This window comes from Coprinopsis cinerea (genome assembly GCF_000182895.1).
Source record: "Coprinopsis cinerea okayama7#130 chromosome 2 map unlocalized cont3.2, whole genome shotgun sequence".
Classification (NCBI taxonomy): domain Eukaryota; kingdom Fungi; phylum Basidiomycota; class Agaricomycetes; order Agaricales; family Psathyrellaceae; genus Coprinopsis; species Coprinopsis cinerea.
In genome coordinates, this window is record NW_003307543.1 from 1,371,509 (window position 1) to 1,394,655 (window position 23,147).

The window sequence follows — 23,147 nt, forward strand, 5'->3', positions numbered from 1 at the left end:
TCGGCAAATACGAAGAGTTGTGTTCGCAACTTTCTTTCTACCACATTGGTTAAAATCCTTCTTCATTCGTCGTGAACGTAGTCCAAACTCGCTTGTCGTGCTACTGCACGAGGCTCGACTGAGAGCCGGCTCAGTTACCGCGCTCTATGGATGGAACAAAGTACGCCTTTTCCGATTTAAATTTGGGCCCTTGTCGGGTCGTTGACGTTGTCTTTTTTCTGACCTCGTTGTAGCAAATTTAGTCCCTTGTATGACCCAAATGCCCTCCATGACTTCCTGCGGCGTATGTGCTTGCGCACTGTCTTCAACCTGTATCTTCAACTCAAACGTATGCATCTACCGACTTATTACCAGGTAACAAGGCGGTCGTATGTGCCCTCTCAGCCAGCTACATCTCCACATTCGCTGGATACCCGGTACGCAACGCATCTCAAAGCATATTGGGTCCATTATTCAAACTCTTTGGGCGAAATAGCTGGATTCCCTCAAGTCGAGGCTGCAGACGACGAAGACGTCCATTTCAATCCCGAGATTGGCCGCCTTAGTCTATCGGGAGGAGGGTGTTATGGGCTTCTATCGTGGACTCTGGATACCTCTTATGACGATATCATTTGTTCGTGCGTACCGTCCGCGTTTTCTGCCTACCCTGTACTTATTCACTTTTGCATAGGAGCTGCCAGCTTCACCATCTACTCGAGGACGAAAGAATACTTTGCCAATCATGATATCCTCACCAGAAACAGCATCATCGATGTGGGACTCACGGGTGGTATTAGTGGAGCCATGTCGGGAGCCTTGATTTCGTTTGGGAGTGCTCGTATGTGTCTACACTTTTCTTCGTTTTCTGGATACTAACCAACAGGAAAAGCGTTCGAACTCGTCAAGGTTTGATCCGCCCCCTTTGAATGCCAAGAACGACCTACCTACCTGACCCAACCATCGTTGTTCCAAAGGTCCGGAGGCAACTTGAATACAGTATCGCCGCGACCAAAGGCATCACGTTGAAGAAAGCTCCTGGGACCCTCGAAGCCGTCAGAGACATCTATAGAATCAACGGAATTGGCGCGCTTTACATGGGATTCAGGCTGCACTTCAGTACGCTCCTCATACTCCACCTATCACCCTGTGTCGCTGACCAGTTGTTTCACAGTTCGGGACACGATGGGAACAGCCCTCTATTTTCTTGAATACGACGCCATGCGGCATCTACTTGGACGAAATAGGCTCGGAGAACAGGGAGAAACACCACCCTGGCTACCTATACATTCGTCGCTCGTTCCATTCGTGTGCGGTTCATTGGCCGGGGTGCGTAGAACTCGCTCTATTCAGTCCGATATTTTTTTAAATCTCCGTCTGCTAGGTCACGTCATGGGCGTTAATCTACCCTCTCGATGTGTAAGTGCTCTGTGGGCTATCTTTTCCAGCAATGGTCTGGTTTTGACGACACTGCCTTTCTAGTGTGAAGACCAAGGTTCAGCAACGCGCTTTGGCAGGGGAGATGTATCGAGGACCCTTTGAAACACTCTACCGGCTGATACGAGGTCTGGTTTCTGTTTGTATCGTCTTCCTATTTCAATTCTCACCCCAAAACCAAAGGTGCTGATCCGGCCAATCCCAAACCCTTGCTAGCCGGCATCATGCGTCTGTATCGCGGTCTTGGGGTTAGCGCCATTCGAAGTATCACAACGCACGGGTTATTGTGGACACTTTTCGACATGACTGCGACGTACATTGATAGGCTACCGAACCCTTCCCGTAGCATGGAGTCCTAAAATGTGTACGATGGTGTGGCTGTTTCTGGTATTTGCTGTATATATCACCTTGGTTCAATTTCCCCCACTTCATCTCATATTCGTGTTCCAATCTCTATTCTAGACAGCCCTATTGTTAGCATATGTATCATAGGCAAACCTTACCTTGCATAAAGTAACTCGAATCTTCTATATGCAGGGCTAATAGCATGCAGTACCGTCCTTCAGTGAGGTTGAAGCAGATTTATTGCAGATGTATATGTATTCTATTTCTTCGAAGTGATGCGTAATTACCATTAACGTGCTTGAACATAGTCGTCAATCTTCAACAAAAGACACACAGTCTCCGTCGCCAATTCAATAGCGCTCGTCGTGACAAGCAGAGGCTGGACGACATCCTCCTCGAGAATATTCGAGATCAAGCCCTGTAGTTTTGCGTTAGAACGATATGCGTACATTCAGTGTAAGGGTTAACACGAACCTTGCGGACGTTGATGCCAGCATTCCTCTCTCCAAGTGCGTGTCTGTTGCGCAGCTCGGTGACGATTGCAATGGGGTTCAAGCCAGCGTTTTCTGCCAAAGTGTTGGGGATGACCTCGAGAGCGTCTGCGTATGCCTGGAAGCAATAGGCCTCCATTCCCTTGAGGGAGTGAGCGTATTGCGAGAGCAATCGGGATACGTGGATTTCGGGTGCACCACCACCTCCAATCAACGCCCTAAAATGACTTTAGTCAAAGTTGCTATGCAGAAAAGGTCAAAGGGCCTACCGCTTCTTCACCAAGCAACGGACAACACAGAGAGCATCGTGGATACTTCGCTCGCTTTCTTCGACGACAAGGTTGTTGGCTCCCATGGCGAGGATGCTGACCGTTCGTCCCCTATTCTTTACGCCTGTAATACGCACGACCTTGACATCGTTATCGTCCCGCTCTTCGACGAGATCGGCATAACCAAGCTTGTCCTCTGTGAAATGTTCGATATCGGCGATGGGTTTGCATCCAAGCGATTTCGAAAGGAACGAGATTTCATCCCGCTCCACATCCTTCACGACAAGGATATTCAAGCGCTTAAGGAAGTTGAGTGCGATGTCGTCGACGGCATCACGAAGGATGGACTTTTGGATCAAGAGAACATTGCAGTTGGCCTTCTTGATCTTTTTGCACATGTTGAGGAGGTATTGACGACCTTCTTTGATCACCTTGTCCATCTGTCTGTAGTCGTTAATGACGACGGTGTTGTCCATCTAATGACACATTTATTAGAGGTGTGACTTTCAGGCACACAAGGGAAGGGTATACGCACGTCGGGTTTGGGTGCGCTTATTTGGAATTGGACGATAGCAATTTTGGCCTTCTCCATCCGCGTAGGTCCTCCTGCAGAAACGACGACATTCTGATTCAAGACGACACCGTCAATGAGTTCAGTGTCTTCGATCGTTCCTCCGACTTTCTTCACGATACGGATATCACGGAGATCGACGTTGGAAGATGTGGGAGTGACAAGACGGGTAACGGCATCGACGGCAATGGGCGAGAGGATGGAGGAGTATTGGGAGACGATCTATACAGGTCACGAGGATTGGTAAGGTCTCGCTTCAATTCGATGGCAGAAAGTCCGCACCTTTGAGTTCAGAGAGGTGCTTGCAGCGCGGAGAAGGCTGGCCCGATCGTTGAGGTCAACAGGAGTGGACATCTCTTCAAGGTACTCGACTGCCTTGGCGGATGCCTTGAAAAAGGATTCTGCGACGGTAGTTGGGTGGATTCCTTTCTGAAGCATCTTTTCTGCAGCTCCCAAAAGACTTCCCGCGAGGACGACTACGGAGGTTGTTCCATCACCGGCTTCGACGTCCTGAGCAGCGGAGAGATCGACGAGCTAGAGAGGCGTGGTAAGTATTGTAAAACCAGGATAGCTTCGTAACCAACCATTTTTGCTGCAGGATGGAGAGCCTGGATACTTTTAAGGATCGTTGCACCATCATTGGTTACAATGACTTCTCCCTTGGACGTTTGGATCTTGAAAAGTGTTAGAACGAATGCAAAGGCGTGTTTTGGCAAAACTGACCATTTTATCCATTCCCTTTGGGCCCAAAGATGTTCTGACAGCATCGCTGATAGCTGGAAGCCCGTAAGAACCCATCCAAAAGGAACTCAATTATCTTCCGTACCCTTTGCGGCGACCATATTCGATAACCGCAGTTCCATCGGCTTGTTCTACACCCCGGACGCGTTCAGAAATGAATTTCTCTAGCATATAATGGTCTTACCTTGTCCTTGAAGGCTGCATTTGCGCCATTACTGACTGTTGCGGGTGCTGGAGCCTGGGCGGACATGGTGAAGGGTGAGTAAAGACTGAAATCGAAATCAGTGATGCAGACGCGTCTGATCTGACAAGTGGTCACGCATGTGACTCCATTAAGCCTCCACTAGGGCGACGCGCAATGCTCACTGCTTTCTGACTATAACCACCACTATCTACAAATGGATTTTGTGAGTTTACCTTTTCTTCAATAGCGTCCTTTTATGTCTGAACAAATGCACAGTTTGGCAATATCCAAGGGCCTGGAGGGTTGTTCCAGCAATTTGGAGGGTAAGCCACACCCTGTGGTTCTCTGTATGACATTGACCCAGAGTGTGGCAGACTACACGGACAGCATACCGGTCATGGTCCACGAGCAAACCCAAGAGCGTACGATGAATATCTTAAGGCCTACAGCGTCGCCATGATGCAAGGCAGGGAGAGAGAGAATGTCTCATACGGAGGAAAGAGTAAGGTTTCTAGGCCTTGCTCGTTCACAGCGTCTAATCAGTCCTCCAAGTCATTATGCCACCATCAGCCCTTGCACGGTTAACCCAACTGGATATCGAGGGCCCGTGGACATTTCAACTGCGAAATCCGTCCAATCCCGCTGCATCTACGCACGCTGGTGTGCTGGAATTCATTGCCGAGGAAGGAGTTGTCCACCTGCCATTCTGGATGATGAAGACCTTGAGGCTAAACGAAGGCGATCCTATTCGAATTACGGGTACGGAGCTACCGAAAGGAAAGTTCGTCAAGCTCCAGGCCCAGACAGTGCATTTCCTCGAGATATCTGATCCAAAGGCCGTGTATGTGCTATCGTCCTTCTGGGAGCGCATTCAAGACTAATCTCTACATCAGCCTCGAACAAGCATTACGAAACTTCTCGGCCCTGACACAAGGCGACATTATAGAAATCTCCTACAACTCAATTATATTCGGGCTGTTGGTGATGGAAACAAAGCCTGGTGGAGCTGGAATTAGCGTCCTTGACACCGATCTTGAAGTTGACTTTGCTGCGCCGGTGGGATATGTCGAACCGGAAAGGCCGAAACCACAGGCCCCCCCTACGATGGCTTCCAAACTCAAAATCGACCTCAATGAACACTCCCCCGGGTCATCGAGGCCGGGATCGTCCCTGAGTGGTGGCTTTGCTGGTACCAGTACCGGTCAGCCGACACTCAGCAAGGGCGGTGATCATTGGGAAAGTTTTAAAGGGAAAGGAGAGACCCTCAGTGGAAGAAAGACCAAAGGCAAGGGCATCAGTCATCGTAAAGTGGAACCAGTACCCGAAGGCAGCAAGATCATCCGGACAGAGTGGGTCGTCTATTCTTGGTGATTGTCTTCTATCGTTGACGGGAAATCAGCAACCGGAAGATTGTCTCTAACGCCACGTTAGAGACTGACACCAAAGTACCAGCTGCCTTGAATCTTCCCTTCGGGCAGTTATTCTTTGGGTTCAATGTAGTACCGTATTCGCCACCAGCAGCTGCACCTGGGTCTCCCGAAGCTCTTCCTCAGGTAATTACCTTTTAATCAGCGCGCCACCTGTTCTGACACCATTAAACCCAGTCTCCACCTGCATTCTCTGGCTCAGGAAATAGGTTGACTGGTCGGTCAGTTGGTCAGTCTTCGGCAAGCTCTTCGGCAAAGGCGGAGGAAAAGAAACCGGCCTCGACGTATAACTGGGGGAGTGGTGGTAATACTCTGGGTGCATCGACGCCGAGAGAGCTGGGATCGGTTGGTGCAGGTGGTGCTCGAGTGCCACGACTGCCGCACCGGACCAGTGCCCAACAGAAGGCTCGCGAACGAAGTCCGACACCAGATTTCGGTGTATCGGATGACGAAATCATCGATATCGACAGTGATTGAAGACCTCAAGATTCATGATGGACTAGGACCGTTAATGACTCGATAGATGTTAGTTTATTCAACGCGAGTCGATTGGAAACGACAATGACCTATGCTCCCGAACATGCGAATTCTAGCAAAGAAGGTGCGGCGACCGCCCTCTCAGTGCTTACGGCTGCTACGATGGCTCAGTACTCAAATTCTTCAGAGTAAAACTCGATGTGTTTTTGCCCACTCTACACCATTAGAGACAACACAGCTTCACGTGTCAGGGTCACAACCTGGATGAGAATGTCGGAAAGTTACTGCGAGAATGGAAAATGTGCTCACAAGTCACCAGCAAAGACACTTCTATTTCTTCCTGCTCTACCGGATAATCTTGGGCAGCTCGGGATTTCCAGGCCTTGCATATTCAGCGGCAACTGACATGTCATTGAGCTCCTCGTCCAAGCGCAATTCGTCTTCGACCTCTTGATCCACGCCGAGAGTAGGCTTCGGGGTGTCTGGCTGCGCTACTACGAGTGACTTTTTCCGCTGTGCGACCCTTCTTTGGAGGGGATGTCGCCCCATTTGTAGTCACGTCCAACGAAGGCGAAACAACATATATTTCTGTAAAGAGAACAGTTGCTGAGAGTATATCGCCGTTCGATGGCCAGAATTGAGGGGTCCTCTGGCTTGGAACCAAGATCGGGAATGTATGGTCATATCCCAATATCTGCACCGTCTGAGTAATCGCTGGAGTATGGAGGGTGTCGTCTCGTTGTAAATGGATCTGAGAGATAGCCCCACGCTAGCAGGACGGTGAAAATAAATGACCATAGGAGATACGAATATAGGAGGAATTTTGAGTTTAGGTAGTGGTTCCTCAGGTACACACAGACGCCGACGTCCTCGTCCGTCCAGGTCATGCTTCGAGACCGAACGGGAAGGAGATGAAGCCACGCCGCTGTGAAGAGCTTTGCGCAGTCCAAGACTGAATGAGTGCTGGCCCTCAACCTCTCAGAGTTAAAATTCATCGGCAGAGCTCTCCACGTCCCCTCCGCTTAGGATTGAATAAATTGATTCCTAGGGCCAGGCAGGTTTTCACGCTTCCTGTAGCTTCCTGTTGGCTCGATAACTGGGCGCTAAACCCCATTCCCGCCCACTGACACCGGATCAAATGACAGCTCGCGCCTTCCTGATTCGATGGTCTTGGCGTTGCCACCGGTCACTCAGCGCAGACTACTAGCTCGTAAGTGTAAGTAGCACGATGCTGGCATGCACCTTGACAACGATGCCTAGACTAGACAGAAGAACAAGCAATGGCACACGGAGACCAGAAGAATGGGTCGGATCCTTCGCTGTTGGTGTGCTTCGCCGGATAAAATAGATCGATAACCAAAAAGAACCCCTTTATAGTACACTGATATCGGCTGCCAGGAGACAACTATAGATTGCCGACAAAAACGCTCACTGCTCAGTAACGACGGCACCAGAGCGAACCTAAACAACGGTCTCAGAGCCTATCGCAGTAGACAGTGTACAGAGCATACCTCCTTGCCAGTCTTCTTTATTCTCGCGAGCACATCATCGTAGGGAAGAGTGCCCTTGACGACGACCTCCTGCTTCTCGAGGCTGACATCGAACGATGTGACGCCTATGGGGTGAAGGTTAACCAGTAATTCTGGAGATCAGGGCCACTGGACGCACCATCAGCTTTAGCCTTCTCCAGGACTCTGGTGACGGCACCAGAGCAGCCGCCGCAGGTCATCTAGACAGTCATGTTTCTGGATGAGTCTGCTAGGTCATATTCAGACAATGGCGGTGAGTTTGACCTTGACATCGAATTTGTAGGTTTGTTCGGCCTTCAAACACGTCAGCGAAATGTCACCCAAATACTATTGCCTTCACATATCATATCACTGACCATGTTAATTATAAGTTATTCCAAGGAGGGTTGGCCCTGCAAGATAAGATCGTTGAGCGATCGGACCAGCTTTGGGCTGAATCGACCCCAGAGGCCCTCTCGACGCACTCACAGCGAAGGTTAGTTCAGAAGAAGCGATAGTTAGTGAGGGACAAGGTGCGTCCCGGGTCGTTTATAGATGGTTTCCTCCCTTACAAAGCAGGACAAACGGATGGCGTCAACCTTGATCGGGATGCTGACCCACCGATAACCTGCCGCTTAACATCCGTTGCTAATTAACAGCATCTCCCTAGGAAATCTGTTCTTTGGCTTCTAATACTGGCTACAGACTGGGGTCAGTACTAGTCTGAATGAAGTGCTTCACGTGGGCTCCCCTGGGGAATTCGCAGACCAACTTCAAGTTCGCGATCTTCGTCAGAATGGCGGGGAAACACAGATCCGAGTGGCATTTACCCGACCCTTCTTTAAACCTACGTTGTCGGACCAGATGACACAGCCCAAGAGTATGAAGAAGTATGTGATATTGCTTGAGGTTAGCCGCAACGCTGTCGTCGAGGCTTCATATGCACCGACTCTTCAGGCCATCCAGACGGGAAGCGAGACCCAGGACCGTGGCTCACGGGGTTGACATCCGTCGGCGCCAACACCTTTCAAACTGAAACTCCTCATCTAATGCCAACCGCCGACGGAATCAAATACCATTACATCGCTATGATGGCGCTCTGCACTACCTCCGGGTATTGGCTTGTGTCATCTCCAATTCATCTGCATCCGTCGCGACAGCTTCCCAGCCATCCGCGGATGGCGGTCTGCCTCGTATCCGCGCGATCAAGTCCGAGAAGAATCCTAGAATGTTGCAAATGAATAAAGCGGCCAGGTCTAAGAGTGAACGCGACCCACCGAATATCCGAGGCTTTTCGTCGACCTGCGTGAGGAAGTAGACAGGAACGCCGGCTGCAACGAAACCTGAATAGCGGCATGTCAACACGGGAATACAAGCGCGCCTTGAAACCAGAACTAACCGAGGACAGCGATTGCCTCCAAAGGAGCAGCGATGATTGGCATCAACAGCAAGAAAAGCGCGACCTGTGGTCTGGTCAGGGTTTGCGAAGCAAGAAGACCGCGATAAAAACGTACACCACAGAATATAAGAGGAGTGGTGATCCATACTCGGTATGGACTACGTATAGTCGCAAGTTAATGAGGGGACAAACAATGACTGCAAGCAAAACATACCGCTCCAGCATTGGTTCCTTAAACCGTAAAATTACAAGACCAAGGACCTGGAAAGAAGTTAGAGGACAACTCCGAGAGGACCTGAATCTCATACGTACAGTGAGGAAATAGAAAGCCCAAGATGCAACAACAGAAAAATTGATTAAGGAACGGAAGCCTCCGCCAATTAGAATAAACGTTATGGTAATGGCTGATTGAAGCAAAGCAGCGTTGATAGGTGTTTTCCGGGTGGTGTGCAGTCGTCCGAAAAGTGCTGGGAGATATCTTTCTCTGCCGGCAGCATAAACGAGCCGCGAAGAAGTGTATAAAGAGCCTACGCATTTTAATATAAGTGTTGGTGGCAAGGTGGAACAAATGAATATACATACCGTTCAAGGCACCGAAGCAAGAGATGGCGACCAACAGAGCAAATACAGTGCCTCCAGCCTTACCCCAAAGAGCACGACCAAAGTCCATTGCAACCGTATTGCTCAATCCGACAAGGTTCTTGTCCAAAACGACAAAATAGGATAGGTTGGCCAGCAGGAATAGCAGCTGCAAGAGAGATATAGGCGTCGAAAGTCAAAAGAGAGTTATACATCTCGAGCTTACCGTCACGATGATCATACTGGAATGGATTGCCCGGGGAATATTCTTCTCTGGATGGTGCATTTCTCCACCGACATAGTTGGCCTGGTCCCAGCCATCGAACGCCCAAAGTCCGGAGTAGAGCGCAAGAGAGTAAGAGGACGGGCTTGTACTTGATCCGCTCAGCCATGGCTCATGGAACGAGGAAGCAGCCTTTCCTCTAGCCAGTTGCACCAAGCCCAAGACGGTCACCAATAACTGCATGGCCGTTAACAGTGGTTCAAACACGTAGTTTATTGGACTCACCAAGGCGATGACCTTGCAGGATAAAAGCCATCAGACTGGGAAAGACGAGAGGATGCGAGAAGACGTACCTTGAGGGTAGTGAAGACAACGGCCACGCGCGTACCCAACTTCTGGGCAGCGATACAGATGATAGTCACGATCACCACCGCAAGCACCGCTACGAGTTTGATAGCCCATTGCGGTATGCTGTCGGGAGAAGCGTCTTCTTTGGTGTGGTTCCAGAATATGCGGTTCATGTATTCTGCGAAAATGAGGCTGATTACCGCGTTCCCTCCTATGTTGGCGATTGAGTGAGATGCGAGCAATCAAGCGAATAAGGGGTTTCTGGGTCTAACCTGGTTTCAAAGCGATGATGGCGGTCCACGCGAACAGATATGACACGAGGGGACCGTACGCATAAGCGAGATATGCCTGAGCTCCTCCGTTCTGCGGGATGGCTGATCCCAGTTCCGCAAAACTACTTGCGCCTGTCCATGCCAATAGACCAGATGTAAGCCATACTAGGAGACTGGCCCCTACACTGTGGACGTTTGCTACCACCACGCCAGGAGATGAACTGAAGCCAGCGTCAGGCCCTTCTTGTGAAACCAAAACGACGTGGGCTGCTCACAAAATTCCCGATCCAATCTGGGCGAATCAAAGCTTTAATCGCCTCCATTTATTGTTTGTTGTGTTGCTGAACTCACTTGAAGGCCGACAACCAAGGCAATACCTATACAAGTATCAGTGAATGAGCTCTTAATTACAGGTAACTCAATCGTACCATTAATTAGACCCACACTCTTCTCCGTCCCCTCTGTCGAATGAAAGCCGGGTTCAGTTACACTCGCACTAAGCGGCAACTAGCAGTTTTGTTATCACTTGGACTGTCTAATCGTAGCCTGGTACCATGGCACGCACCAGGTCATGTTGGAAATCAAAGCCAGTGAATGAATATGCGCGGCCACTGGCACAACGTGTCAGAGTCAGCTTTCCACCACAGATTCCGTGCTCATGCAACACACCGCCGCGTCTGCCCTTGTATTGGGTCATGAGAGATCTCCAACGCTCGTAATGAATCATCCGAGTCTTGAGAATGTCGAGGGGAGCTTAAGCTTGCATATTGCTTGGTAGGAGAGCGCAGTACAACATAGTCGTCTCGTGAATTGTTGGACATGGAAGAGAAATATAGTACACAGAAACCCGAGTTAGCACTCCAGAGTCACTGCTAACTGGGTTCGGACGTCGTGAAATGAGGGGGAAACGGTTAAAGTGACGAGCAAACAGCGCGGTCGCAATTTCTTTGCATGCGCTTGGCATTACCCTTATCTCCTTTGGGGTATCAACGCCAAGGGAAAGAAAGAAACTGAAAAAGATGATCCAAGTCATTCATTGAAGTGTTTCTCGTAGTCTTTCCGCAACAACAGTATGTATATCTACGCATTGCTTTTCACAAATCTCCATAGCCTGAAAAAGAGAGTCAGATCCAATTCAGAAAGGATATACAGAGCGGGTTCGTACCTTCAGAACTTGGTCTGGAGCCATCTCTCCGTTTTGCCAGATGCTTGTAATCGTGTTCAACGCGGGCATAGTGGCTAGCACAAACGTGCCTTTTGATTGTGATGACTCCTGCTCTGAGGGATCCAGCCAGATTTCTTCGCCAATAACGGCCTGAATATAGTGTCAACATTGGGAACCCAAGCAAGACGCCAGGAAGGACGCACAGCTGAGGTTGAGGCAACGATTCCAAAGACTTCGATACCCGCATCCACCAAGGCAGCGCTAGCCGCGACAGAACCTGCGGCAACACAACCCTCGATCCCGTCCTCCTCGAGCACGGTGATGAACACGTCCACAGTGGACTTGGGCAGCGTCTCCAGTCGGACAGAGGGGAGAATGGCTTGATGGATAGCCATTGCAATGGATCGATCCTCCGCATCCTGTAGATAGGCCGTCAGGCTGAGTTCGCGTCAACTATGAATGGACCTACTCGTATAGGCGCGCGTCTCTTTGGGCAAGAGAATGGCGCAAACTTTAGCTCGACATTAAGCCTTCCTTTGTCGTGAAACGCGACGTTTTTCGATTGGCGAGGACCATATCTATTCCAAAGTTATGAGCAGGACATCGGGGGTCTGGTATGGAGGGAACTCACATGGCACAGGCAATCTTAGTCTTTCCAGTTTCAATGTACGCAGATCCATTGGCCTGTTCAATAAGTCCTGGCTGAAGGACTAAGAGTCGCCTGAGATATTATGCGCCTCGCCGATTGAGATGGGGTGGGTGAGGCTCACATATAGGTCTGATAGCTAACGGAAGGCGATCCTGCCTAGACATTCCAGGTTTCCATCGCCCCGAGTCGTCTTCATCGTCTTCAAATACAGGAGCGAAGCTTTCTTCTGGGCCATTGATTCGCCTTCGGTCAAACCCACTCTGTGCCATGACAAGCGCTCGATTTCGACTGTGGAGGGAGGAGGACAAACTTTTTGAAACTCCGCAACTCATACCTGTTCGTCGTCCTCGACCGTACGTCATCCGCGACCTCCACACGCCAGACATCATGGGCCTCGTCGACTATGCTAGTGGCAGCGAAAGCGAATCTGAAGAGACCCCCGTCGTCGTCAAAGCACCTCCAAAGGTTGAATCAAAACCCGCGAAACCAGCAGCGAAACGACCCCCCAAGAAGATAGCAATTGCTCTTCCAGCTCTTTCAGCCAAACGGCCAGGAGACGACGACGATGACGACAAAAAGGACGCACCGCCGGAAAAGAAACCAAGAATTGGCGCAGGCAAATCGACTTTGCTCTCTATGCTGCCCACCCCACAGCGGACAACACCGATACAGCAACAACCACAGAGAGTACTAGGTGCTGGGACAGGACCTGGATTAGTATTCAACACGAGTAGACCAACGCAGGCCGCACAACCGTCTGATGGGCCTTCTGTTGAAGATACTCCAGAGGAGGACGACGACGACAAGCCTAAACCCGCTGAACCTGAGCTACCCCGGTCGTCTCTATCTTCTTTATTGCCACCCTCATTACAGAAACGTCGACCTAACGTATCCCTGGAAGAAACCCCTGCAATAAGGACTCCTCCAACCAAACCGCCCTCATCCGCACCAGCAGTCGACTTCTTTGGTCTGGGGAACGCAAGCAAGTCCAGTGCACCTTCAATTCCTTCTTCGTCATCATCAACATCTTCCTCCACACTCCCCTCAATACCCTCCATGTCCGCGGCACCTTCTGTCCCTGAATTTAAACCTCCTGAACCTACGCCCTACGACCCTTATCCTGGATATTACCAGCTCCCATCAGGTGCCTGGGCACAGCACGACCCCGAATACTATGCTACGTTTATGAAGAAATGGCAGAAGGAGTATGACGCCCATGTTCGTGCGCTGGAGAAGGGTCATGTCAAGGGCTTCGAGGATATGGAGCAGGCAGGAATCCAGGATGTTGACCCGGTAAAGGAGATGGAGCGCGCAAAGAAGGAGATCCAAGAACGAGAGGAGCGCAAGGCGTTGACCAAGGGCGCTGGTGCCGGACCATCTGTTCCAAGGATGAAGATCACTGTATGAGTCTATCCTCTTACCGTATCGCTTTTGATTCTCATATGTTTCTTTTCAGGCAAGCAAGATGAGCGGTATCGCACGAGCGAGAGGACAACTTTCCACTTTGCTAAGGGACGCTTACGAGAACCGCGAAGCCTTGGAAGAAAAGATTGCCGAAGGGAAGAGGAACAGAAAGGAGGCAGGCAACAAATACGGTCAGTTAAAATGTAACGGGTCATTTGGATACATCTGACACTATTTTTTAGGTTTCTAACCATGTTGCTCTATTCTGCCGTTGTCACGAGGCCGACCATTCCAACTGCTCCTTCATCGTCCACACACCATACCTTCGCCTTTGACGGACCGATCCAGGTCCCATTGATAGTCAACACCCGATTGACGTACATCGGATTGGTCGCGCGATATTCAAACTCTTTGAGGTGCACCAATGGGTTGTGGAAGTTGACAGTTTCCAGCAACATCGTTGCAGTCAGTGGTCCGTGGACGAGGCGTTCTAGACGCCGTGTTATTGAACTTCCCAGCGGAGACGGTCGTATACGTACCTGGGTATCCCTCAACTCTTGTTGTATAGTCCTTGTCGAGATGGATATGATGCGCGTTGAACATTAAGGACGAGTACCGGAACAGCGTGACGGGGCTAGGCTGGTACTGGAAAGAGAAATCGACGTTTTCCGGGATATCAGGGACTAGACAGACTCCATAAGCGTCACGCTTCTTCCACAAACTCGATAGTGGTACATACCAACTCGGGGCTCCTTTCGTACAACCCTCAATCCATCAGGAATATACACATGTTGCCTCTCCTCAACAATCGAAGGCTTATCCTTCCCCTTTTTGAAAAAGTTGATCCTCTGAGTGACAAACACCAATGGTTTGCCCCTATCGAACCCCTTCTTCAAGACCTCTAAAACGCTGGCCGAAGTCTTGGACTGGACGCCCACCGTCAAGGGGTTGTCGTTGTCCCAGGTAATCTTGCCTCCAGCCCACATCCTGGTCGAGAACGGGGGAGGAGGCGAGAGCTCTTCATCGGTACCGTCTGCTCGCAGTCGATGCTCGGGGCTCTTGCAGTGGAAGAAGGCGAGGTGGTGTCCATACCCAAGAACATCCCCGTCCTTGGGCGTTTCGTACCGCCTACGGGTGCCGTCTCTTGTGGGGAGCGTGGCGTATAGGTCTGTGAGGTGGTCGAGTGTCACTCCATCGGATAACGACAGCGTTGGAGGGTTGGCAATCCATTCGTCCAGCGCACGGACCGCTGAGGGCTCTAGGTTGATTCGAGGTGATGGTGTATGGTGATGATGACGTCTGGGCAGCGCTCGCAGGCGGCATGGCCCACCCAAGATGACAGACCGCAGGCGTAGAGAGCTCATCGAGTGCATCAAAGGAATGTTCGACCTCGCAGATTGCAGAGGTATAAGACAGGGAAGACAGGGACAACCTTGGGAACATCCGTGTATATGTAGAAGGGCTCTAACAGGGGCCGCACAAGGCGTTGTCCGACCCGGACCGCCGTTCTGTCAAGGTTATCATCTACTTCTTATTATGTCGCATGAACTATTTAACCCAATCCAATAATCAGAGATGCAGATACGAGGCTATAGAAAGGTGCGGGGTATCATGGTCTACTTGGAGGCAGACCGAGGTTTGAACTCTGCGACAAACCGACCGTGAGGGCTGAGAAGGGTTCCAAGGCCTGGGTGGACCTCCACCTGGTACTCTTCGAAGGGGAAACGCTCCCCATCAATCGACAAGTTGCCTTTCTTTCCGAGAGTCTTTATTCTGTACGCTTCAGCCTTGAAGTAATGAAGCTACGACAACGTCAGTCCAACATTTCCCAATAGAACTGGTCCTGGCGTACTTTAGGGAACCAGAAACACTCTCCTGTTGGTGCAGTGGAGATGTTGGCGAGGGCATCCTTTCTGGAGGACTGTTGGGCGGGTTAGAGAGGGTTAGTGTCGATTTTTCAACACGTACGAGTGGCATTGCAGCAATATCAATCAAGCCGTCGTCCGGTAGCGAAACGGGGAATGCCATGTAGTCCCTGAAAAGAGAGTGAGGCCATGTCATCTCCAGCACAAGGGCCAAGCGCACCTTCCCACATAAGGGCCCTGCCCAGCATAAACGAATAAGATGGGTTCATCTATGGTATACCAACCATCGTTATCGTCTGGAAGGTATCTTAACGCCGGGAGCGATGCGTGCGCTGCAGCGGTTTTATCATCTTCCAAATTGCATACACAGACTTCCTGGTTTCGGGCATGTGCGATTTCAGCCATCTTGTCCTTGTCCTTCTCGGCCACCTTTATCGACAGTTGAACCGGGCAAGCTTCAAATGCAAGGACTTGGAAAGAAAAGGAAGCGTTATTCTGAGAACAAGAAATCGACAGGCGTTGGAACTCACCACCACGTAAGAAACCATACATGAAACGGGTATCTCCCATCCAGCGAAGGTGTTCCGTATCGAGGTCAAGATCTGCCATTAAACCCAGAGATTGAGACATGAAAGATATGCTCCGTTTGCCATTCTGAACGACAGAGAAAAGGTCTATGCGCATGGGACGCCCTGGGACTAATCAGAACGACGTCGGCGTCATTCACGACTCCGACGTACCTTTGACTGCGTTCAGTGCCGCTTGGGTAGCATCAAACCCATTCTAAGTAAAGGCATGAGTAACCTCTAAGATATATCATGTGCAACACGTACGTCTAGCCCAAGAAGGTTGAGTGAAAGACCGTTCCCAGAGCCAGCCGGAATGGGAGCGACAGGCGTGGTCAATGCCTTGAGCGGCTGAGCGTGTTGGGCGAGTCCGTTAAGCACTTCATGAACCAGCCCATCGCCAGACACAGTGACAATGGCATCGTATTCCAGGTCCATAGCCTTGACAACCTCGTACGCATGTTTATGTCGTTCGGTTTCTATTGGCGAGATGAGAAACTACAAAAGCGGACGCTATACGTGTTTCGTGGACTCACGAATGACCTTCAGCGAGCAACCAGCAGCTTGGAGGATAGGTTTTACAGTCTTGTTGAAAATCTTGACTGCTCGGCCCTGTGAGACGGTTCAATGGTTAATTCGACCCGATGAGCGCATTCGCGTACGCTGCCTCCGTGAGGATTGACGAAAACGAGCAGACGTCGGGCTGGCTTGATACCACGGTCTAGAGGAAGGTTAGTTGGTTACAGTGAGTAGTTTGACGGCAACAGAAGAGCTCACTGTCGTATAGGCACTTCATGGCAGTCTCTGCCCAGTTCTCTGCTGCCGCCTTCTCTTCACCATCCTGAACCGCGCCAGTTAGAACCACTAGCGACGCGGGTTTCTTCTTCTTCTTGGGTTTGATGTATGAAACCGATAGACTCGAGCCTTTGGGATCATAAGAGACGCGCAGTACATTTTCATGGGGTATACGGTGGGATTTAACCTGCTTGGAGGCTGGAAAGTTTCGGTGAACTGCGGCTCAATGGTGGGGAATGTATAGTCTACGCACCTTTGTCTTTCTTTCGGTCGTGCGCAACGATGAGCTCGGTGTCGGTCCATTGATATGTCAAGTCATGGTGCGACGAAGAAAGGCGGACACGAATGCTGGTCGGGCTCAAGCTCATTGATGCGATGTGGGCAGAACCAATCGCAATCACAGAGACCGGCGTCAAAGTCAGTAGACAGCTTTGGGTCAGGTCACATCACGTAATCTAATTGGCTGATCACCCCACTGCCCGGAAGCACTTGCTTCCTGCTATTAAAATCGACAGAGATGGCGAGCGGCTTCACAATCTCTGGTACTTATGGTTACTGTTCACTCTGTCGCTCAACAAGGCTTTGGTGAAGGAACCAACGACTTGTATGACCGGTAAGGTACAAACTCTGGTGGAGGACATGCGATCGACTAAACGCCCCTGTCCAGTATCAGACCGACATACCAGTCATGGGCTTTGAGCCATATCCGTAGCTCTATCAGAAACAAGGCTCCTTTGGACATCGCAGAGTAAGAATCAGCAGTGTATTTGTTATGGTATTCTAACACACTGGTAGGCTTGGATCCGGCACAGGAATCTTCACTCGAGCACTGCTCAACCATCCGGAATGGTCGAACGAGATAAAGGAGATCAGGGCAGTAGAGCCCAGTGAGGGAATGAGGAACACTTTCTCCCAGAAGGTCACAGACCCACGAGTGACGGTTTCGAAAGGGACTTTCGACACCACTGGAATCCCGGATGGGTGGGCTGACGTGGTGATCATCGCCCAGGTGCGTCTGCTGCTGATCTTTCGCGGCCTCCACCCCAATGATACATTCGCCTGTAGGCCTTCCATTGGTGTCCGGACTACGATAAAGCTGCTGTTGAATTCGACCGAATCTTGAAACCCGGAGGTGCCGTGGTATTCATCTGGAACCTCGAGGACAGGTGAGAGGAACGCAATCGAGTCCAATGTTTCGTCCTAAACCAAGATTTCAGGGATGCTGATGCATGGGCTGCACAAGTTAGAGACCTCATCGAGGTGCACGAACAAGGAACCCCGCAGTTTAGGCTCGGGTTATGGCGGCAAGCTTTCGAAACACCTTCGTACAAGAAGGCATTCATAGAACCAGAAGAGAAAGTCTGGTCGCACTATATTCCTGCGACCGAGCAAAGCGTCGTCGATAGAGCTTCTAGTAAGAGCTACATTGCTATTCTTCCAGCTGACAAGAAGGGGGAGGTTCAACAAGGAATCCGAGATATTTTGAAGAGAGGCGACGGGTTAGAATGGCTTGACAAGGAAAATGGCGTTTTCAGATATCCGTACAAGACGTGGATAGTGGTTTCGCAGAAAAAGTAGAGAGTAGATCGTTGTAGACTTAGACGAGCGTCATCGTACAAATTGCCAAGCCATCATTTCTAACAGAGCCAAACAGACTCGACGCGTGAGTTGATGCACAAGCGTCGGAGGTCAAACATCCTCCAGAACGTTGAAGACGGCGAGCTCGACCATTGCCTCGTCGTCGACATCAACATAAGCCAATTAACCAGCTCCATCAGTTAACGGAAAATGGCGACATTCTCCCCTGCACCAGCACCCCGGCGGTCAACTCGAATTCAGCGTCAAGTAGTGTCCCCGCCTCCCCAGAGACGCGCTCAGCGGTCAACTCAAGTGACGACCTCACGAGCTACCCCCAATCGACTGCAGAGGAATGTCTACTACGTTGATTCACTTTCTCCTTCAAATGGAATGGACATAGATGAAGACTCTGGCAATGGGACTGAATTGTCCGGCCCTGCAGAAACGACATACGCAAAGACGGAAGAGTTGTCCGTTTCTTTCTATGCCAACCTACCAATAGAAGTCAAGCAAGTATTGCGAAATGCTGGTAAGGATAAGACTTTAGTTGCGAAGGGTGAATATTATTGACTTTGTCGTTTCCAGACTTTTACAAAACGGCATATATGGGAGGAATCGATACGACCACTGGTTTTGCAGTGGTGGCATCCGCTAAAACGTGCTTTGTCTGGCAGCATGCCCAGGTGCGATTCAGACAAATTTTACTCTCCTGAACACCGGTTAAGCTTCTTAAAGGCTATCAAAGGAACTCCGACATGCTACATCTTTCTATGTCCACCTGAGTCCGATGCACTCCACCCACCGTTCCACGCACTCGTTCCTCAAGGTGCATCCCAAGAGCCCGGCCTTATCCTTATCTCTCACTCTGGTCAAATTCGGTTCTGGGAGAGCATAGGCATCGGTCTGGCGGGAGGTGATAACTTTGCGACCTTTGACCTGAACCTGAGGGAAGATGAACATGTCACGAACCTGACTCGCGTCGACGTGAGTTCACGAATACTGTTCGGAATGCTCAACACCTTAACCATTTGTAGTCCCAATTATTCGTTGCCTCGACTTCACAAGGCGCACTATATCGTCTGGTCTTGACTTCCACTGGAGGAAAATACCATCTGTCTTCGCGAATCTTCTCTCGACCGCCCGTCGCTCGAGGCCTCTCCAGCTTCTTGCCGTCCTTCCTTGGCTCGTCATCTTCGGTCCTCAACGATGACGCTAACAGCACCTACATTCGTTCCATTGCAGTCACCCCACCTTCGGACACTGGAGAAAGATCTGTTTGGGTATTGGGTGAAGAGAACATTCAGCAGTGGATCATGAGACCTGATGGATGGGAGGAGAAGGCCATTGATGAGAATGTTTCCGAGTCTATAAAGATCGTACTGGAGGACCTCCCTTCGGCTCCCGACGGAAACTTGGACTTGGAGTTGCTTGACCTTGCAATTGACGAGTAAGCAGCACAGTTCTCACCCTTTAACTCCCTGGGGTTGACCTTTCCACTCTTTCCAGTACCGGAAAGTTCATCTTGCTGGTTTCGTACTCTGGAGTCGAGGAGGATACTGGTGGAATTAAGCGCCTGTATGCCTTGACGCAGTTGGTGCTCACATCGAGCGAGACCAAGGAATTCTTCTCGGTGGACACTATCAAACAAGTTCCTTACCAGAATGTAGGAATTCCTTTCTCAAATTTTGCTGAAGCGACTCTGAGATGTGAAGATAGACTTCTGCACCTAGCGCACCTGTCGTCCCAAGGATACAACTGCTTTTCTCGGGCTCCATTGTCAGCGTCGAGTTTGGCGACACTGTGGCATTCTGTGCACAAGGTGCGCTTATTATCCTCTATTAGAATCATCCGTAATGCTAATCGAATCGACCTCTAGAATCCAACTTCCAAGACCGTATCCAGCTCAAGTCCATCGCGGACAGGACATTAGGAGTTGGTGTTAGCCAAGCAACAAGCACACTGTTGGTTCTAACGGCCACCACAATGATGCAAGTTGAATTGTCGTTAGATAAAATTCGGGCATTCAACCCTGAGTCAGTAATTGTCTCTCCTGGTGTCCCCGCTTTGCTGACGCCAATATCTTAATAGGACCGGCCATACCAACTTAATCAAGTCGATATTGATGCAGGCCATCTTGTACGGCGCATCTCCCGAGGTAAAGGACACCAACCCTTAACTCTTTTTCTTTACTGATGCAGCCCGAACACAGAACCCGCTTCACTTCAGCTTCCCACCTCAGATCGATGAAGAAAGTCTCATGCGAGGCGCCGAACAACTCAGCCAAGCTGTTCTCAGATCTGACCCTGAAGTTGTCCGACGGAACCATGACCTGACGGCTCAACTCAACGGTCGGAGGGACCGCTTGAACTGGCTGATTGGATTCATCAATGAAAACCTCGTACTTGGAAAAATGTCACAGCGGTCGCGACAGCGTCTGGCCATTGATGCCGAAAAACTATTTGCGGCCCTTCAACTCTGGATCCAGTATAACGAGCTCCTGGCGTAAGTGCTTCCTGCCCTCGTGAAAACAGTCGCGTAGAGGGCTAACACCGATGATAGTACCAACCCCACATTTACAGTTCTCAACGATGCCGTTCATTCATACATGGCGGACGCAGGGGAGATGCAGCACGAAGATGTCATGCGAGCCTTCTTCCGGTACAAAGTTGCTGATTTGGGCAACTTGATTCGCAAGATTTTCTCCATCATCACTTTGTCGGCCAGCCAAACCAATAGGGACGTCGCTCTCCTCCTGCCGGAAGGCAACCGTATTGTGATTGTAAGTATCCATTTCCTTCACTGAAGCATGTCCCCTTATCATTGTCCCAGACGGCATTGCGATCCGCCTTCGAATACAGGGCGCACAACTTCCAAGTCTATGGCATTGAACTTCCCATGATCTCGTCCTGGACAAGTCGCCCCAAGACAGCAGATGTGGTGCTGGACTTGTTCAATGCTACACACGATGCTTTGGAGAAGGTGTTGGTGGAGAACCCAGCTTCAAAGCCGAGGGAAATCGAGCCCGGGTGCCAGCTTCCTCAGCTCGCCGCTTTGTTCTTCGAATGTGTCTCTGAACGATTGGAGTGGCTTTCCAGGTACGGGTATTCTGGCAATGCATATGTTCTGGTACTGATGCGAGCTATGTCAGCCCCAAGGCTGCTGACGAGGCAGGATCGAGTCAGGACAGGGACAAGCTCGAGCAATACTTCAACTCCCTTCGACCTGGGATGCTGGAAACCCTTCGTACGTTTATTCGAGCTCTGTCAGTCGTTCTACTCTGATCGGATTGACCACACACAGGAAGCACCGGGTTCCAGGAAGAGGCGTTCTCGCTCGCGGAGAGATATCAAGACTTTGCCAGTCTCGTCGCGCTCTGCCATCGAGAAACCGTCTACCCCCCTGAAAACAACCCCAACCTTGAACGCATCAAGATGTACATCCAGAAATATGGGGACAAGTTCACGGATGAGCTGTATCAGTGGTACATTCAGCATGGTACGGGTCTTATCTCATTTCATTCCGGAGGGAAGCTAAATGGAATAATGTGCAGGTGAACTGCGCGCGATGTTCAGTCAAGAACACGAACAAAGCGCGTTCATTGACAAGTTCTTCCTCAAAAATCCTAATCCTGGTATTTCATGGCTGCACGATATAGGGAAGGAGAACTATGGCGATGCATCGGCTGCCCTCCTCGAGGAGTCCACCCGAGCCAATAGCCTCGAGGTCAAACATGTAGGTTTTTCCCTCTGTGAAAGAGGAGGGTGCTGCTGACGGGTTTCAACATAGCTCATGCTCAGTTTGGGTAAACTTTCAGCTCTGGCCCAGCTGCATGAAACGAACGAGGCGGTGGATCAGCGGGTCCTCGATGGTAATGTCGTTCTCTGAAGGTTTGCTTGGAGCAAGAAGTGACCTTTTTCTTCTTTCATAGCTTTCCACGATCAATTGGACTTTATCAGTGTGCACGATGGTTTGGCAACCGAATTCAAGTCGGCGTTGCAAGGAGTTCGCGGCCGACATTCCCTGGAGAGTCAGGTGGACATCATCATGAATGCGAAAGCACCGGGCTTGAAGGAATACAAAGCCTTCGCCAAGGTAAGCAAACTCGGCGGCGACCATGCGCCTTGCTAACCCAACTTCAATTGCAGTGCTTCAAGGACCTTCTGAAACACTTGCTGCAAGGGCGAGCGCTATCAATCGAAGACGCCGTAGATCTGTTGACGATGAAGGATAACCGGGAGAATCTCTCGGATTATTCGACAGCCCTGCACCTCCTGGCCTCTGCCTCGGTATGTCAATGGATTACTCCAAAAGGGAGAGTTGGCTGTCCTGACTGATATTCCTGTGTACAGAATCTTCCGGAAGCTAGAAGGTTGTCTGCGTTCCGAACAGTGTGGAGGAGAGTTTATCTTCATGACGAGTGAGTCTTCTCGACCACTAGATCCAGTAGACCGTGTAGCTGACGCTCTCTTTCCAGCTGGAAGGCGATTGGCAAGACTGCCGGAGTTGCAGATGCCACCATCACTGATCGCTACAAGGGCACGGCGCTCTATGCGACACTCTGTGCAACCTTGGCACGGGCCCGAAGTGAGCGAGTACCGAATGGGTACGAGACATCTCCGGATGTTGCGCTCATGGTTCCTTCTGCGAGCGAGATAGCAGCGAGGTGGTCTGGCTTGTCGCAAGAACAAATTGAGGCCATTGTGGAGGACTACAACTTGGAGCGTGACAAGTTGGGTGAGTTGGAGTTGGAGGACATCTATCATCGCATTCGGGAATTGGCCGTCCAGGATTCGTCAAGTTGGTAATTCGATACTGTACTCCGTGCATGTAATGCGTCAATTAGTCTCTTGATATCGATACTATCGTAGGTTAGAAGGA

General features: G+C 50.5%; 10 protein-coding genes across 10 annotated transcripts; 4 read left to right on the forward strand and 6 right to left on the reverse strand.

Moving 5' to 3' along the window:
- Positions 1-57: 57 nt before the first annotated feature.
- Positions 58-1,772, forward strand: CC1G_13900 (hypothetical protein; the record flags this gene model as incomplete). The annotated part of the gene is made up of 11 exons (XM_002911814.1): positions 58-160; positions 234-283; positions 355-416; positions 476-617; positions 671-817; positions 869-885; positions 954-1,095; positions 1,151-1,305; positions 1,361-1,395; positions 1,459-1,541; positions 1,597-1,772. Exons 1-11 carry the CDS (start codon positions 147-149, stop codon positions 1,770-1,772), a joined length of 1,023 nt encoding a protein of 340 aa, XP_002911860.1. The 5' UTR covers positions 58-146.
- Positions 1,773-1,866: 94 nt separating this feature from the next.
- On the reverse strand, positions 1,867-4,080 carry CC1G_04183 (t-complex protein 1; the record flags this gene model as incomplete). Its single annotated transcript, XM_001833152.2, has 11 exons — positions 1,867-1,871; positions 1,917-1,952; positions 2,053-2,176; positions 2,233-2,467; positions 2,519-2,994; positions 3,054-3,311; positions 3,372-3,623; positions 3,674-3,763; positions 3,813-3,865; positions 3,916-3,961; positions 4,015-4,080. 11 exons carry the CDS (start codon positions 4,078-4,080, stop codon positions 1,867-1,869), a joined length of 1,641 nt encoding a protein of 546 aa, XP_001833204.2.
- Positions 4,081-4,228: 148 nt separating this feature from the next.
- CC1G_04184 (ubiquitin fusion degradation protein I) lies at positions 4,229-5,918 on the forward strand (the record flags this gene model as incomplete). Its single annotated transcript, XM_001833153.2, has 7 exons — positions 4,229-4,237; positions 4,262-4,337; positions 4,379-4,516; positions 4,585-4,855; positions 4,908-5,363; positions 5,414-5,567; positions 5,619-5,918. The coding sequence occupies 7 exons, from the start codon at positions 4,229-4,231 to the stop codon at positions 5,916-5,918; spliced, it is 1,404 nt and encodes a 467-aa protein (XP_001833205.2).
- A 1,428-nt stretch (positions 5,919-7,346) lies between these two features.
- CC1G_04185 (hypothetical protein) lies at positions 7,347-7,806 on the reverse strand (the record flags this gene model as incomplete). The annotated part of the gene is made up of 5 exons (XM_001833154.1): positions 7,347-7,379; positions 7,430-7,533; positions 7,587-7,647; positions 7,694-7,741; positions 7,804-7,806. 5 exons carry the CDS (start codon positions 7,804-7,806, stop codon positions 7,347-7,349), a joined length of 249 nt encoding a protein of 82 aa, XP_001833206.1.
- A 724-nt stretch (positions 7,807-8,530) lies between these two features.
- Positions 8,531-11,068, reverse strand: CC1G_04186 (L-methionine transporter; the record flags this gene model as incomplete). Its single annotated transcript, XM_001833155.2, has 16 exons — positions 8,531-8,649; positions 8,704-8,769; positions 8,826-8,889; positions 8,941-8,983; positions 9,040-9,086; positions 9,138-9,352; positions 9,408-9,573; positions 9,631-9,864; positions 9,913-9,924; positions 9,981-10,186; positions 10,248-10,468; positions 10,523-10,539; positions 10,599-10,624; positions 10,676-10,754; positions 10,813-10,858; positions 10,917-11,068. The coding sequence occupies 16 exons, from the start codon at positions 11,066-11,068 to the stop codon at positions 8,531-8,533; spliced, it is 1,713 nt and encodes a 570-aa protein (XP_001833207.2).
- A 195-nt stretch (positions 11,069-11,263) lies between these two features.
- On the reverse strand, positions 11,264-12,330 carry CC1G_04187 (mRNA transport regulator 3; the record flags this gene model as incomplete). The annotated part of the gene is made up of 6 exons (XM_001833156.2): positions 11,264-11,358; positions 11,413-11,562; positions 11,616-11,831; positions 11,882-11,990; positions 12,044-12,122; positions 12,183-12,330. 6 exons carry the CDS (start codon positions 12,328-12,330, stop codon positions 11,281-11,283), a joined length of 780 nt encoding a protein of 259 aa, XP_001833208.2. The 3' UTR covers positions 11,264-11,280.
- A 67-nt stretch (positions 12,331-12,397) lies between these two features.
- CC1G_04188 (hypothetical protein) lies at positions 12,398-14,067 on the forward strand. Its single transcript, XM_001833157.2, has 3 exons — positions 12,398-13,462; positions 13,518-13,656; positions 13,708-14,067. The coding sequence occupies exons 1-3, from the start codon at positions 12,449-12,451 to the stop codon at positions 13,713-13,715; spliced, it is 1,161 nt and encodes a 386-aa protein (XP_001833209.1). The 5' UTR covers positions 12,398-12,448; the 3' UTR covers positions 13,716-14,067.
- On the reverse strand, positions 13,726-14,829 carry CC1G_13901 (hypothetical protein; the record flags this gene model as incomplete). Its single annotated transcript, XM_002911815.1, has 3 exons — positions 13,726-13,955; positions 14,005-14,148; positions 14,205-14,829. 3 exons carry the CDS (start codon positions 14,827-14,829, stop codon positions 13,726-13,728), a joined length of 999 nt encoding a protein of 332 aa, XP_002911861.1.
- A 252-nt stretch (positions 14,830-15,081) lies between these two features.
- CC1G_13902 (hypothetical protein) lies at positions 15,082-17,059 on the reverse strand (the record flags this gene model as incomplete). The annotated part of the gene is made up of 11 exons (XM_002911816.1): positions 15,082-15,267; positions 15,318-15,386; positions 15,434-15,500; positions 15,551-15,800; positions 15,861-16,022; positions 16,071-16,113; positions 16,164-16,375; positions 16,433-16,508; positions 16,559-16,617; positions 16,674-16,889; positions 16,945-17,059. 11 exons carry the CDS (start codon positions 17,057-17,059, stop codon positions 15,082-15,084), a joined length of 1,455 nt encoding a protein of 484 aa, XP_002911862.1.
- A 180-nt stretch (positions 17,060-17,239) lies between these two features.
- Positions 17,240-23,074, forward strand: CC1G_13903 (methyltransferase type 11; the record flags this gene model as incomplete). The annotated part of the gene is made up of 24 exons (XM_002911817.1): positions 17,240-17,304; positions 17,359-17,439; positions 17,487-17,700; positions 17,757-17,857; positions 17,909-18,105; positions 18,712-18,798; positions 18,855-18,952; positions 19,005-19,253; positions 19,304-19,716; positions 19,776-19,932; positions 19,986-20,088; positions 20,146-20,302; positions 20,358-20,424; positions 20,479-20,771; positions 20,829-21,048; positions 21,099-21,364; positions 21,418-21,512; positions 21,570-21,764; positions 21,820-22,001; positions 22,056-22,137; positions 22,198-22,361; positions 22,415-22,555; positions 22,619-22,686; positions 22,744-23,074. The coding sequence occupies 24 exons, from the start codon at positions 17,240-17,242 to the stop codon at positions 23,072-23,074; spliced, it is 4,026 nt and encodes a 1,341-aa protein (XP_002911863.1).
- Positions 23,075-23,147: the final 73 nt, after the last annotated feature.

Excerpts from the sequence above, each read along its gene's own strand:
- CC1G_04188 (XM_001833157.2), top strand. The coding sequence starts at position 12,449 with ATGGGCCTCGTCGACTATGCTAGTGGCAGCGAAAGCGAATCTGAAGAG. Across the intron at positions 13,463-13,517 it reads TTCCAAGGATGAAGATCACT|GCAAGCAAGATGAGCGGTAT; the intron begins GTATGAGTCTAT and ends GTTTCTTTTCAG.